Raw genomic sequence first — 16,208 nt, 5'->3', positions numbered from 1 at the left:
CTAAGGATGGTAATTAAATTTTCAGCTAAATCTTGTTGAGTCTGAGAGGCATAACATTCTTTTTGATATTCTTCTCCTTAATTGTCAGAACAAGCATCAGAGTTTTTTTTTTTTTTTTTCTCTTTTCCTGGTGATTTGTGTATATGAATTATGCTGGGAGCGGGGGGAGAATGTTGTATGGTATAAGTTGTATGATATGATATAAATTTCTGACTATGAGATTTTTGTCATTTAATCCAAATAATAGGTACCATTCAGATATTGTGTTTGTTTTCTAGGGACACAACCAAATCATAACATATAGCAGACCAATCTATTTTTGTGTGCTGTGTGGCCTTATTTTGCTTCTTGACACAGGGGCCAAAGCCTGGCACCCTCCCACTTACGTTGTCTATGGCCTGAAGCTCTTCTCTCCAAGGTCCCTCCAATCAGCTAGGGACCTGTTAATAGGTGAGTGAATTTGGGGGTTGTGGGGAAGGATATAGAGGTGGGAGGATATGTCTCCCCTTTGTATTCTGAATCGCTAGTTGGAGAAACCTCCGTATTTGATTACTGGATGAAGAGAGATGCATCTCTCTTTTGGCTTGTATACCTTTAGAAGCTGGAGCCCCAGAGCATTCAATGGCAGAATCATTCTAAAGCATTGTGGTATCAATGACACAGAAGTTGTAACACTGTAATACCTTTTTTTTTTTTTAATGTCTATTTTTGAGAGAGAGAGAGAGAGAGAGAGAGAGAGACAGAGAGACAGAGTGTGAGCTGGAGAGAGGCAAAGAGAGAGGGAGACACAGAATCTGAAGCAGGCTCCAAGGCTCTGAGCTGTCAGCAGAGTTGGATGCGGGGTTTGAACTCATGAACCGTGAGCTCATGAGCTGAGCAAAAGTCGGACCCTTAAGGGACTGAGCCGCCCTGGCGCCCTGCAACACTGTAATATCTGAAGGCTGGTTGCTGTGGTGCCTGGTGTGAGGCATCGGTGGGGCTCCCCAGGGTGAGGGGGTTTTGCCACCTGGGTGGCCGTCCCAGGTGGGACAGACATTGTCACATGGCACATGGCACAGACATTCTAGTAACGCTTGAGTGTGTATGGTTCTCCGTCGAGGTAGAGTCCTGGGCATGCTGGTCACCCAGTCTGTCCCTGGTACTCTGTGCACACCTTTAGGTCCAGACGGAGTTTCGCGTGATGTGCCCTATTTACACGGGAAGCCTGCACAGTGTGATGGTTTCGAGCCCAACCTCTGGAGCTGGGTGCCTGGCCGTTTGAATTCTAGCTCTGCCACGTTACTAGTTATGTGACCTGGAGAAAAATTCTTTTGTGCTGTGGGGACAAAAATGGTAGTCACCTCAGGGGTTGGTTCAAGTTTGAAATGTGTCCGTGTATTTAAACATACAGAACAGGGCCGGGCACCGGGTATTAGCGATTATCATCATCCTTCTGTGAAGAGGCTGCCCCAGTGTCGCCTGCAGCTCTGAGGGCTTGCCTCGTAATGCCCTGAGAATTCTTGCGATGACCTCCAGGGGTTGACACACACACCAGCCTGTGACTGGCTGTGATCACGTTGCCCAAATGGATTGGTAAAGGGCAACTATCGGAGATATCAGCCCCTGGATCTATTGCTTTCCAGTTGGATATCTTACTCAGGAGGAGCTTTTCAAAGCCATAGGTCCCATATCATTCTTTCTCTGGCCCCCATGACAGCTTCCTGAGTCTCTCTAGTGGACTGGAAAGGGCCCTCCACTATGGCATATCTTCGTGTTCCTTGTAGGTGACACCGAGGTAGACATTGCACCCTCTGACTCACCTTCTCAGTCACCATCTCCCCACTCCTCTTCCTGCCGTGTTGGTAGCAAACTATTCACTCCCCCATACCCAGCCCCAGATAAGCCCACCTTTGTGCCCACAACATCTCTCTTCCTGTTACATACACACACGCATGCATACACTCTGAAAAAGACTTCAGTTACTTTTATCTTCTTATAAATGTGCTCTCCCATCTCCCTCCTGAGATTAGCTGCAATGGAAAGTGCAGCGTTTGAGTGGATGCAGATGCCCAGTCACGGTTGTGCATGCTGGAGACCGTCCTTTCCTGTTTCCTCTTAGCCAATGGCAGCGCTGGGGTCCAGAGCTCAACGGCACAGGAGGGCCTGGGGATTAGAGGTGGAGAGGGCATGACAGCATTTTGGAAGATGTTCAAGAAACAGGTGTCTGTGTCAAAATGTTGCCTTCCCTCTCTGCACCGCACACTCAATCTTGGGCACCTCATGACCATCTTTTCCTAGGGTCTCGAGCACGGGTTAGTGCTGATAGAGTTCCACCTCTTACAAATCCTTGTGACCTGATCTGGAACCCTAACTACCCTGGCACACCCCTTCATCTCATGCTCATGTCTTGTGTTCCTCTTCTGTGGCGCCCCAACCCCCTTGACCATGCTAGTTGATGGTCCATTCCCCTAAGCATGGTCCTGTCTTCTGTCCCCTCAAACCGTACTTTTCAGAGCACCAAACCCATTGTGTGGTCATCAGCTGCACTTGTGATATTTGACTAATGTCTGCTCCCTCACTAGCTTGTATGCTGCTGGAGTCAATCCGGGCATGGCCGAGGCCACGCCTCCTTTCTCACCCTGAATCCCTGGCACCCTGCCCTGTGTCTGGTAAATACAGGCACTAAAGAAATGTTTGTTGAGTGGATGAACGAATGAACACAGGGAAAGCTTATATAGTCCTTTTTGGCCTGTTCAGCTCAGCCTTTCAGTAAGTAGGGACTTCATAAGCACCCCCTGAAGACGATCTGTAGAAAGAGGAAGAAAAGCATGGCATACATTCCATTTAGAAATTGTTTTTCTGTACATGGGCGTCTCCACCATTTCTCTCTATTTAATTTGCTACTATAAACAAGCCAATGGCATTGCAATAAATGTGGTTGTCCTGGCATAGCAAATTTGCCCTGGCATCAGAATGTGAAACGTTATCAGGGCCCCAAAAGTAAGACCTTAATGTACTTGGTGAGATTTTACTTTTAGCAGAAACCCTTGTTCTCAAATAAGCTACTGGCTATGTATATTCTCATGTTATTTTTCTTCAGACCAATTCCATTGAGGAGTGGAGATGGGGCAGGGAATGTGGCATTTCGCATCTTTCTATCTGGAATTCCCTTTCCCTCATTAGAGCTTTTCCTTAATACATGTTTTTTTGTCTGCTTGTCAACAGTGACAGGTAAAAATAGCGATAAATAATCCAGCAAGCCAACTAAATGACTTCTGGGATAAAGAAAAAGGGAAAACTAGAACAATAGCAATCCCTACGGAGTGAATGTGTTAAACACACTAATTTGCACCGAGCAGGAAAAGATTGTGGAACAGATTTAGAACAACTGGGAATGAGAGGAAGGGGATAGAGGTATATACTGTTTTTCTGACTCGATGGGGGAAAGCGAGGGCAATTCTTCTTTATGGAACCTCTCCACCTTCTGTCCCTCATTAGCAAGGGATCTGAGTGGATAATAACTGCTGCCATTGTTAAGTTCAGAAACCAACAGGGAGAGAAGAAAAAATCAGGAGGAAACAAAAGGTTATTGGGAGAAAAAGGAGTGTGTGTTTTCCGATAGCTGCCATTACAAAGTACCACTAATGGGTCCCTGAGAACATCAGGGATATCTTGTCTCATAGTTCTGGAGGCCAGGAGTCTAAAATCTCTGAAGGCACGAGGGAAGGGCCTGTCCCAGGCCTCCCTCCTTGGCTCATAGATGGCCTTGTCCCTGTGTCTGTCCACTTCATCTTCCCTCTGTGTGTGTCTGTCTCGGTGTCCAAATGTCCAAATTCCCCTTTTTTATAAGAATGTCAAGGTTTGGGGCGCCTGGGTGGCGCAGTCGGTTAAGCGTCCGACTTCAGCCAGGTCACGATCTCCCGGTCCGTGAGTTCGAGCCCCGCGTCAGGCTCTGGGCTGTTGGCTCGGAGCCTGGAGCCTGTTTCCGATTCTGTGTCTCCCTCTCTCTCTGCCCCTCCCCCGTTATGCTCTGTCTCTCTCTGTCCCAAAAAAAAATAAATAAAAAACGTTGGAAAAAAAAAATTAAAAAAAAAAAAAAAAAAAGAATGTCAAGGTTATTAGATCAGGGCCACCCAGATGCCCCTCACGGCTCATGGGATTGAGCCCCACATCGGGCTCTGCGCTGACAGCATAGCACGGATTCTGCTTGGGATTCTCTCTCTCTCCCTCTCTCTCTCTCTGCCCCTCCCTTGCCCCCTCTATCAAATTAAATAAATGCATTTAAAAAGAAAAAGGACAGGAAATAGGAACTTAGCCCACGTGACCTTGTTTTCCATCAGGTGGTCTAAAGGTGCTGTCTGCTTCTCGTGCTGTGATGCTCCTCTGGCTGGTGCTGGGAAAGGTGACATGGTTCTTAGAATCATGCCTTCTTGCTGATATTTCTGTTACCTGCTGCCACTCCTGCTTTCTGCTCAACACCATGAACCCATCAGAGGGAGGAGAGGCGGCCAGGGGAGGGGAGCTGGAAAGGGGCGGGGAGCTGACCCTGCCTCCTCTGCCTCCCAGGGCAGAAAGGGTTGAATGTGAGCCAGTGGTGGGAGACGAGTCAGGTGGAAATTGGGTGGGTAGGGAAGATGGAGAGGCTGCTTATCTTATTTAATGCAAAGAGAGGAGCATCTCAAAGGCAAGCCTCTCAATTACTTAATAGAACAATGCAAGAAGGTGGGATGTACGTTGCCAGGAGGCAGGGAACTTGGGGACATAAGAAAGACAGAGTCGGTGGCAGGGACTTGTTGCTTTTATAGGCTGGGGCTGGGGTTGGGGGATGGTGAGTTAAAGACATAGAAACACTGAGGGTAATATTCTTAGATAATTTTGCCCTCTAAGACCCCTCATAGATATTCAGCATATCCCTGTGGGCACTTCTCTTTCATTATAAGGGACAATTCTTTCTTTTTATTTTCGGGAGGGAGGTGAAGGGACCTCTGAGTATCCCTTGCCTGTGCTCAGTCAGACATGGAGACCTCTGGGCTGGAATTTTTAATACTTTCCATTTGGGTGACTTCAGCAAAAGCCGGCGAGGGAGGCTGTCTTTGTAATTATCCCCCTGATGAGGAAGCCAAAAGGTCTTCAGTGTCTTAGTATCGTACTTCAAAAGGAGCAGGAGCAAAGCTAGAGTGTGCCCTGAGATGGGGTGGGGGGGCAGGAGAACGAGAAGAAATGCTTGGGTGCTGGAGGTACAGGCGATGGTGATTCACCGTTGTTGTAGCTGTAATTAGTAGTCATGGCCAGGAATACGGCTCCCTGCAAGAAACACCTGTAAGATGGTTTGGCCTAGAGGGGTGCAGTGGTACTGCGGGGTTACCTGGTGAAGCGAGGAGTTCCGGACGCGGAAAGGGCTCAGGCAAGATGAGGTGGTTGTCGTTTGCAGCACGACCCCATGCACTGCGTGGATGCCTTTCAGATCTGAGTTTTCTGTTTTCCGTTAGTCCTTCCGACCACAACCCCCAGCCTACAACAATGCATCTCCAGTAATGCCACCCTTGGAAGTAGATGGAGGTTTTGTGACGAGTTACTGGAATGTACCCCTCTCCTCTGCCCGGTGACACCTCACGTTTGTCTTCTCTGTGTGTCTTCTATAAAGGCTGTTTTGGGGGCTCAGAGTATAGTCCATCCCCAGGACAATCAGTTAACACACAGATAAGGCATCTTGAAGACACGCAACCTATACATTCACATCAACTGTGTAGGTTTCAGGTTTATTTCCATGTTATTTTCATTCTGTGTGTTCTCTCTCTCAAAGTAAACCTAATAGTAGTAGGATAGAATAGTAACGAGTATCATTAGTCACATTAAAAAAAAAAAGAAGCTACAATGTTTTTATTTATAAATGTTGCTTGGCAAGAAATGGGACTGTACCAGAAGTTTCTGCATTTATGGTAATTATTAGGGAAAATGAGGAGTAGGGAAGAAGTGAGAGAAAATTATAGACCCTCTCAGTGGTATGCTAAGAAAAAAACATGTTCACAGGGAAAATTGCCAGTAGCCACAGGGACTTTTTCTTTTACTTTTGGAAAAAGGACAAAATAACCTCAGCAACTTCAGGCGTATTTTTTTTAATTGTTCTAATGCAAAAACCATTTAGCTCCTTTTTAAATATATATACATTTTTTATTTTAGAGAGAGAGAGTGAGTGGGAAAGGAGGCAGAGGGAGAGAGAGAGAGAGAGAGAGAGAGAGAGAGAGAGAGAATCCCAAGCAGGTTCCTCACTGACGTGGGGCTCAATCCCACAACCCTGGGATCATGACCTGAGTTGAAATCAAGGCGTCCTGGCTGCTTCTTTATTCTTTATTTCTAGGACATCGGGACACCTAGATGACGTTATTGGGTGCAATACTAGCTAAGTTAAAGCTAGGAACCTACACTGTCACTTTACTGAGATTTCCGAGTATACTTTTCATATTGCCTTAATGTAGCAGTAATGTGTTTATGCATTTGTTTCTTTGCACAGGCATTTTGTCAAATATTAAAACTCTACTTTTTTATGGCACATATTAGCATATAAGCCTTTATTCCAAGAGGTATTTATTTTTTCACTTGTAAAAAAAAATAATGTTTCCACATAAAGAACTCTGTTATATCCTCAAGGACAAGGTCTTTTGTATTCAGGATAATAAAGACTTTAAAGCAAACATGAAAAAAAAAAAAAGGCCATCTCATGTGGCCTGACACATGAGATATGTGGGCTCCCCACCTTGCTCTCCTTCCACCTTCCTGGCTTTGATCGTAAAGAGTAATGATTTCCTTCTCTCATACATCCTGGGAAGGATCTAGACGCTGGGCTCCATGTGGACTGCTGTCCTTCCACTGTGGCCAGGAAACTCGGGTTCTGCACGCACGGCCACAGCATCTCTGGCCAAGGCTCCCCCGTGTCTCCCACCATCGTAGCGCCCTCAGACCATGATTCACTGGCTCCAGTCCTTTTTGCTTCCATAGTTGTGGTTTCATTGCCTCATGTATTTCTAATAGAGAATACTTCTTTTTGAGAGAGAGAGTGTGAGCAGGGGAAGTGCAGAGAGAGGAGGGAAGACGGAGAGAATCCCAAGTAGGCTCCATGCTGTCAGCACAGAGCCTGACATGGGGATTGAACCCACAGACCCTGACATCTGACCTGAGCCAAAGTCAGATGCTTGACTGACTGAACCACTCAGGCACCCTACATGCTTTTTGAACATTTTCCAATATTCAGCTTCCTTAAATATTGTTTCACACCCGTACTTTTCCCTGGAAGTTCTTCATTCTTGGTGTGGTTTTTGCCACATGCACAGCGCTTGAGAAGGTGAACTAATGCAATCTCATCACACCTTCCCTCTGCCCCTATCCTGGCCATGGGGAGTGCAGCTTAGTGTGCAATCTTCAGTGGTGGGTTTGAGTCTCAGAGTTCAGAAAAATGGTAGTTCACTTGAAATTATGTGGATTTAAATTTTGATGCCTATAACTATGCTCTATAATTAAATTTCTCTTTATTTCTTATGTCTCCCCCATATCTTTGAGTTCCGTTCACAAGTGAAAAAAATGGTGTCTTATACAATTATGTTTAGTAGGTCACTATTTGTGTCTTATTGCATACTTTGGTTGAGAAGTGCATTACTCGCAGATGCTCTAGGTTTTTACAATATCGTTGAAATCTTGCCACAGAAAACATTACAGCAAAATCACCACATGTAGCAAAACATGGTTCCAACCGCAAAGAGTTGAAACAGTTCCCCGGTATTATTGTAGAGGGGATTGTCCCATACTTACTTTTAAGCCACTACTAGCAAGAGCATGGGACCGTACAGATACTCTCGTTTCTACAATTTCACAATGGAAAGTTTACATTTCTGATTTTTCAGAAATAGCTGAACCCCCCCCCCCCCCACCATCCCCACTCCCACTGTTGACTGTGGTTTATGCACGATGTTAGCACATAGTTCCAACGTTTGGGCATATGGGATTTCAAATCAAATTTCCTTAGTTTTATTAAGGCTTACCAGTATCGAACTACATTGACATGCTACTCAATAAACTGAGACAAAAGACAGATGTATTATAGCAGAAGGAATGGGAGATTCTGTGTTTCTATGAAAGCCAACTTACAAAGACTTGAGCAAGAGAGGATAATAGGGAAGTAGCTGTGAAACGCAGCTCTGGTACGTCTTATTTCCTGTAACAAATGATCTGGGGGACAGGTGGAGTCCTGGCATGTGGATGTTTTATCCAGCTGCACTGTTACAGTTTTGGGACGGAACACGGTCCTCTGGCCAGGCAGGGATACCTTCGTGTCCCAGATGCTCCAGTGTCCGGGGAGTCAGTCCCTTCAGTGCCCCACCATCACCTGTGGTGGCGTCTTACTCACCACCCTCCCTTGTTCCTCTGCGAACCTGGAGTTCCCACTGAACTCGAATCTGTGGTTGGCATTTAGATGTGGTGATGCTCAGCACGTCAAGTGCACCAGGGGACAGAGGCGCAAAGTGAGGAGCCCCCAGCTCCGATGTTGGCACCCCCCGCCCCCATGCAGGGAGAGACCCGCCCACCTGCCACCCTTTAGGTTTGCCTGTTTCTGGAGTTTCCCAGATTCTTCCTCCCATGCTCATGCCCCCCACATGCAAAGCTGCTCTTGCAAACTGTGGACTGTTCCACTGCCTCCCTCACCACCCGAGGTCTCTCCTGGGTCCTCGTCTAGGCCTCTTCCTCGGACACGGCCCCTTGTTACTTCTGCAGGCATGTTTCCACTCGGCCTGCAGACCTTCCTTCTGTGGGTGCGAGGAGTCCAGTCTTGCCTCCAGGACGCGGGCAGGGCGGGCCGGGTGCTGGAACGGGAGCAGGCGGGATTGCCTCGGGGACCTGGTGGCCATCGACCGCACACTTACCGTCAACTTTGTCTGTTCACTTCCAGTATTTTTATATTGCTTCCCTGCGATTTCCCTCCTTGGGCTCTTCCCGCAGATCGACACTTTCTGCGTTTACCTTCTGGAACAGATTGACATGCTGTTTTTTGGAGGTTCTGGTAGGTCATTGACATCCTACTCTTCCTGTAAAGGAGTCTGAAGTTCCGATAAGGGCTGAGTGGAGTGAGAGTCCGGACAGCTAGGTTTTCTTTGTCATGAGCACTAAACGGCTTCATTGCGTGCACCTGTACAGACAGGGGACCCGTGTCTCCACCTGTGTGGACCCTCCCTTGGCGTGGCACTTTAGATTCCCACTGAGGTGGATAAAACCTCGCCTAATCCTTACCTGGAGACTTTGTGCCGGTTGCTTAACTTTAAAGTTCATGCTTCTCTAAATGGAAATGAACATGTGGATCTCCTAGGGGTTCTGTAAAAACTAAATGAAATTGTACATGAAGCACTCGGGCGTTGCTGGTGATCAGTACTATGACCACCTCATTACACACACACACACACACACACACACACACATGCTAGCATTGCTTGTTCATTACACTCATCTCTCTCTGACCCCCTTCTGTGGAAACCTTCACCCGTGAGGTTTATCGTGGCCAGCGGCTTTCAACTGTAAACAAGGAGGTCTCCCTACATCCTCACAGGGCCTGTTCACGCAGTCTTCTACGAATGGTGCCCCCAGTTCTCTCTAAATGCTTTCCTCCTGCATGTTTAGTAAGTGGTCTGTCTTTCTCGTAGTAACAGTCATCCAGTGCTTTGGTCTGACCCCTCGGACTTCCTCTTTGCCCCCCTCCACCCCCGGCAGACATCTTGTATTCCAGACCCGCCACCCTCTCCTCGCGTCGTTACATTTATTGACCACGAGACCATTGGTGTTTGTGTTTCAGCCGTTTCCGGGATGACGTCGGCTGTTTACAGCGTGGCCCGGAGTGCCGCCTCCGCTGCCCTGCTCCACGTGCTCTGCTTCAGCGCCGTGAAGGTAGGCATGAGGACCCAGGGCCTCTGCCCTTCTCCTCCCATTCAGTAAACCAACTGGGGGTTCAGGCGGATCTGAGCACATCAGGAGAGGCAGGGCCCTGAGGGTGGTGCCTCGGTGGCGTTAGAAGACATCTTAAGATACCTGATTTGCTAGGGATCACAGAGCCACGTGGTCTCATCCCGCTCTGCACCTGCCCCTCTGGCCTCCTTACTGACCCTGGGCCTCTGCCTAGCATGGCGGTCAATGGACCTGTTGGGTTGACCCTCCCTGCTTTCTGAAGTATGGCTCAAAAGGCAGTAAAGAGATCCAATGGCGTAAAGCTATGTGGACGGAGAGCAGGAGAGGGTACGACAGCAACATGGTTTTAAAATCTAGAAAACAGAGGACCCGTAGACTTCTCCAGATGGAGAAAGTTGAAGCTCAGGAGGGCAGCAAGGGAGGCCCACGAGGATGAAAACACAAGATGAGCATTGACCTCAGGAAAACAGAAAGTTGTGTCTGAAAACCAGAGGTAATTACTATGCATGCAGTGGCTCAGCTGTGAATAATTCTTTGTATTTGTGGCGACTGGAATGACAGTCATATGGGGAAGGGAAGTGCGTGTGTGAGCGAGTTTGTGTGAGTGTGACCATCAGGGCTGCCTTTTTTTTTCTTTTTAATTTTTTTAATGTTTATTTATTTTTGATAGAGAGAGAGACAGAGCATGAGCGGGGGAGGGGCAGAGAGAGAGGGAGACACAGAATCCGAAGCAGGCTCCGGGCTCTGAGCTGTCAGCACAGAGCCCGACGTGGGGCTTGAACTCACGAACCGCGAGATCATGAGCTGAGCCGCAGTCAGACGCTTAACCGGCTGAGCCACCCAGGTGCCCCTGGGCTGTCTTAATCCTGTCTCCCACACTGGAAAGCCAGCAAATAAAATCTAAGATAGAAAAAGATCACGAAATAACAGGGGCGCCTGGGTGGTTCAGTCAGTTAAGTTCCCAACTTCGGCTCAGGTCATGATCTCACGGTTCGTGCATTCAAGTGCGCTGGGCTCTGTGCCGACAACTCTGAGCTGAAGCCTGCTTCAGTTTTGTCTCCCTCTTCCTACCCCTCCCCTGCTCATGCTCTGCCTCTATCTCTGAAAAATAAATAAAACATTAAAAAAAAAAAGAAATAACGAAACAATATGTCACCTGGAAATATGGAGAAACTCGGGCGAAGAAGCACAAGCTGCCTTCAGGCAGCAGGAATTTGGGCCATGAGGTGGTGTAGACAGGGAACACTCCTGCTCATTTTCAGTATTATAGAATTGTAGAGTGCCCATAAAGTCTGAAGACAGTAATACACGTAATGTTGGGGGCATCTTCGTTCAGGAAAATTTAATTAATATTACACACATTTGTTGACTTTATGGACATCCCACATTTAATGTTTTAAACAACAGGTACGTCTGATAAAATAGAAATTTAATGTGAAAGAGAAGGTAAAAATAATGCATGTTCCATAGGGTTTTTAAGATCTATCAAATGACACTTCTTAGCCAGCTCTTTCAAAAGAGTAACATACAGTCTTATTAAATGCATCATTGTGGGCGGCAGAAAGGTCATTGTTTATTCCCACTTGTGGAAGACGGGGAGTGCGACATGATCCTCTCCCAGGGCATTCCCATGAATTTGTCTGTGACCCTCAATGGCCTGATTTCCTCCCTCACTCCTTCCATCACTTTCGTATAGGTAGTTTCTTTCGCATAGAAAAAGGGGAGGAGGAAGATTCTTTCTTCTAATGCACAAAGGTAACTTACGTGCTGGTGGGGACACTGTCACCACGTTTACACCATCATGTAGAACAGTCATTACAGAAGGAATCAATGTTTCTGGCGTTCTTTCTTTTGAAATACATTCTTCTATTCTGTCACGGTTTTTTATTCAGGAAAAGTACATGGATTATTTTCTGAGTCCTTGTACTTCTGAGGATCTCTTCCTACTGCCTTTTGTAAAACATCTGTCTGTAAAACTCGGGGGTCACAAGCTCTTGCGCACAGGACCCTTTGTTTATTACTTTCTCTGTTGTGTTTCTGTGTCTGTTTACATATATATTTTTTGTGCATTTTAATTTTTTATTTTGTATTTTAATTTTTTAAGAGTGTTTTTAATTTTTTTGTTCTTGGTGTTTAGTTTTCAGCTTAATTCCAGTTAGTTAACGTACAGTGCTATGTTAGTTTCATGTATGCAATTTAGTAATTCAACATTTCCACACAACACTTGGTACTCATCACAGCAAGGGCACTCCTTAATCCACACACACACACACACACACACACACACACACCCCACATCTTTATCCATTCATTGGTCAGTGGACACTTGGGCTGATTCCATAGTTTGGCCATTGTAGATAATACTACTACAAACCTAGGGGTACATGCATCCCTTTGAATTAGTGTTTTTATATTCTTTGCATAAATACCCAGTAGTGTGATTGCTGGACTGTAGGGTTGTTCTATTTTTAATTTTTCGAGGAACCCCCATCCTGTTCTCCACAGTCACTACACCAGTTTGCATCCCAACCAACCATGTACAAGGTTTCCTTTCTCTCCACATCCTCGCCAACACCTGTTGTTTTTTGTTTCCATACATTTAAAAAATCTGATTTACTGGGATATAAATTCTATACTGTAAAATTTACCTTTTTAATATATACACTTAGGTAAGTTTTGATGGATGTATGCAGTCGTGTAACTAACACCACACTCAAGTTGAGCGATGTTTGCACCAACTCCAAGGTTCCCTGGTACCCCTTCATAAGCCACCGTCTTCTTCCTACTGTAACCTTCGGCTATGACTGAATTGATTTCTATGGTTATAACTTATAAAACACAACTTCATATGATAAAATTCATGGGTTTTAAATATATAATTATATGAGTTTTGATGACTGTATATAATCAAATATCATCAAAATATTATTTATTATGAATTCTTTAATAATATCACAATACACACATCACAATCATGATATAGAACAATTCCACCTCCCCCGAGTGTTCTCTATGCTCCTTTGTAGTCCTTTCTCTCCCATGCCCAGGTTTCTGCCACTGCTGATCTGCCTTCTGTCATTCCAGTCTTGCTTTTTCTCGAATCTCAAATAAATGGAATTATACAACATGTAGCTTTCTGAGAGTTTGACTTCTTTCACTTAGCAGAATGCTTTTGAGATCCTACCATGTTGTTACACATGTCAGTAGTTTTTCTTTTTTATCGCTGAGTAGTATTTCTGTGGTTATTTCCAGTTTTTGAAAATTATAGATAAAACTTTTTTTTAAGAATAATTTTTTTTAGGGGCGCCTGGGTGGCGCAGTCGGTTAAGCGTCCGACTTCAGCCAGGTCACGATCTTGCGGTCCGTGAGTTCGAGCCCCGCGTCAGGCTCTGGGCTGTTGGCTCGGAGCCTGGAGCCTGTTTCCGATTCTGTGTCTCCCTCTCTCTCTGCCCCTCGCCCATTCATGCTCTGTCTCTCTCTCTGTCCCAAAAATAAATAAACGTTGAAAAAAAAAAAGAATAATTTTTTTAATGTTTATTTACCTTTAAGAGAGAGAGAGAGAGAGTGCCATATGAGCGGGGTGGGGGGCATGGGGCACAGAGAGAAAGGGAGACAGAATCTGAAGCAGGCTCCAGGCTCCTAGCTGACAGCACAGAGCCTGATGCAGGGCTTGAACCCACGAACCCTTAGATCATGATCTGAGCCAAAGTCAGATGCTTAACTGACTGAGCTTCCCAGGCACCCCAAATTATAGATGAACCTTCTATAAACATTTGTGTACAGGTATTAGTGTGGATATGTGTTTTTATTATTCTTAGTAAATACTTAGGAGTGGTATTGCTGGGTCAAGTGGTTAATCAATGTTTAACTTCATAAGAAACTGCCAAGCTGTTCAAAGTGTGCACCATTTCTGATCCCTTCAGAGTCTTTGAGATTTCCAAGTGTTCCAGATTCTTTCTAGCACTTAAAATTTGTAATTGTTTTTAAAAATAGTACTCATTCCAGTATGAACTAGTATCTGATTGTGGCTATAATTTGCATTTGTCTAATAATGACTGTTGTCAAGTATGTGCCATACTTTAGCTTGCTACTTATGTATCTTTTATGGTGAAAAATCTGTTAAAGTCTTTTGCCCATTTAAAAAATTGCATTATATGTTCTTACTGAGATATAAGAGGTTTTTTTTTTTTTTTACATGTTATGAATACCAGTCCTTTATCAAATATATAGTGTACATATATTTTTTTCTAGTCCTTGGCTTGTCTTTTCATTTGATTAACAGCATTTATCAAAGAGTAGACATTTTAATTATAAGGAAATCCAATTTGTCAATTACTTATTTTATGGTTTGCACTTCTTATGTCCTATCTAAAAAATATTTGTCTAACACAAGGTCACAAACATTTTTTTCCTAGAAGTTTTATAGTTGCAGCTTTTACATTTAGATCTCTGACCCACTTTGAGTTGATTTTTGTGTATGAGATGAGGTAAAGATTGAGATTCACTGACACGATTGTTGAAAAGACTTAACATTTCCCCCATTGAATTACCTTGGAAGCTTTGTCAAAAGACAATTACTGGCTTCTGGTTTCTGGTCCAGTATGTGAAGGGTTGGAAAGTTGTTACTTTATCCTAACACTAAGTAAATAGTTGAACAAATTTAAAAAAATCAACAACTCTTTTTGGATCCATCAGAGAAGGCAAGAAGCAAGCAAATCACTGCTTCCTAAATTGGAGAGACGGACAGGTAGATACAGGGGATCACAAGCTCCTGCAGCAGGAACCTCCATGGGAATGAGTACAAAGGTGGGAAAACCTGAACCATAATCAAGGAATTGCCGAAGGCTCAGTCTGGGCAAGTCTGAGAGTTAATATCTCCCAGGGGGTCCACTTCTCCAGGAGGCTGCACAATTTTGTGAATTTTACCTCCAGGAGCTTGGAACAGGTTCTCACAGTGAATATTGGAGAAAAATCCCAAAATCCAACTCTTGCTTTTAGTAGGTGGAGGGGAAGAGTAAACATTCTCTTCTGAACAAGAAGAGCATTCTCTTCTTAACAAGGCCTGACCTCATGATTTCCCCACAGCCTAAACTACTGGGATTTTTAAGAGCCTAACTGACTTAGAGGAAGGGAAATGCCAGACTCCAGTTGGCTCTAGCCTTCCATGTGGGCGAAAGGAAATACCAACTCCATTCCAGCCCCACCATTCTGTCTTACCTAAGCGGCACTCAGAGACACTTATGAAGTTCATAGTCCAGAGGCACAGGCTCACTAAAAAGCTGAGCAGTAATCATAGGACTATAAAATACTTCTCCCCCATGCCTTAACATCACATCACTAAAGACCTGTTTACCACAGTTCCTTTTACCCAGTGTGTCATGTCTGGCTATCAAGAAAAAAAATTACAAGGCATACTAAAAGCCATAAAACACAGTTGGAATGGATAGAGCAAGCATCAGAATCAGGTTTAGATATAGCAGAGATGTGGGAATTATCAGATTGGGAATGTAAAACAATTATGATTAATATGCTAAAGGATGAAGTAGACAGTATGCAAGGACAGATGGACAGTATAAGCAGAGAGATGGAAAATTTCAAGAAGAATCAAAAGGAAATGCTGGTGAAAAAAAACAACACTGTAATAGAAACAAAGAATGCTTTTGATGGACATAGTTGAGGAAAGAATCTCTGAGCTTAAGGCTATGTCAGTGGAAACTTCCAGAATGAAAAAGCAAAGAGAAAAAGACTGAAGACAACAAAATATCCAAGGACTGTGGAACAACTACAAAAGATGAAACATACGTGTAATGAAAATGTCAGAAGGAGAAGAAAGAGAAAAAGGGAGTAGAAAAATATACTTTGAAGCATTAATGACTGAGAATTTCCCCAAATTAGTGTCAGACACCAAGCCACAAATTCAGGAAACTCAAAAAACACCAAGCAGATGAATTCAAAACATCAACAAAAACAACAAAAACTAAACCAGTGCATATCATTCAAAATGCTAAAAACCAAAGATCAAAGAAAAAATCTTGAAGGAAACTGGAGGAAGAATTATCTTACCTTTGGAGGAGCAAAGATAAGAATTGTATGTGGTTTCTGCTCAGGAGCTGTTACAGACTGAGTTGTTTTCCCCAAATTCAACTGTTGAAATCCTAATGGGCTTTGGGGAGATAATTCAGTTTAGATGAGGTCCAGAGGGTGGGGCCCTCATGATGGGACTAGTGCCCCTGTAAAAAGAGAAATCACTGCTGTGTGAAGACACAGAGAGCAAGTGGCCATCTGCA

General features: G+C 44.6%; 1 protein-coding gene across 2 annotated transcripts in view; it reads left to right on the top strand.

Moving 5' to 3' along the window:
* PCNX2 (pecanex 2) overlaps positions 1 to 16,208 on the top strand; it is a 301,846-nt gene that overhangs the window by 89,989 nt on the left and 195,649 nt on the right. For both annotated transcript variants that reach the window (XM_030334389.1, XM_032595131.1), the window contains 3 exons: positions 279 to 450; positions 8,918 to 9,028; positions 9,812 to 9,903. In XM_030334389.1, coding sequence (XP_030190249.1) covers positions 279 to 450; positions 8,918 to 9,028; positions 9,812 to 9,903 — 375 coding nt within the window. The remainder of the gene's footprint in view (positions 1 to 278; positions 451 to 8,917; positions 9,029 to 9,811; positions 9,904 to 16,208) is intronic.

This window comes from Lynx canadensis, chromosome D2 (genome assembly GCF_007474595.2).
Source record: "Lynx canadensis isolate LIC74 chromosome D2, mLynCan4.pri.v2, whole genome shotgun sequence".
NCBI classification, from domain to species: domain Eukaryota; kingdom Metazoa; phylum Chordata; class Mammalia; order Carnivora; family Felidae; genus Lynx; species Lynx canadensis.
The sequence above is the reverse complement of the archived record's forward strand: the minus strand, read 5'-3'. Positions and strand labels throughout refer to the sequence as shown.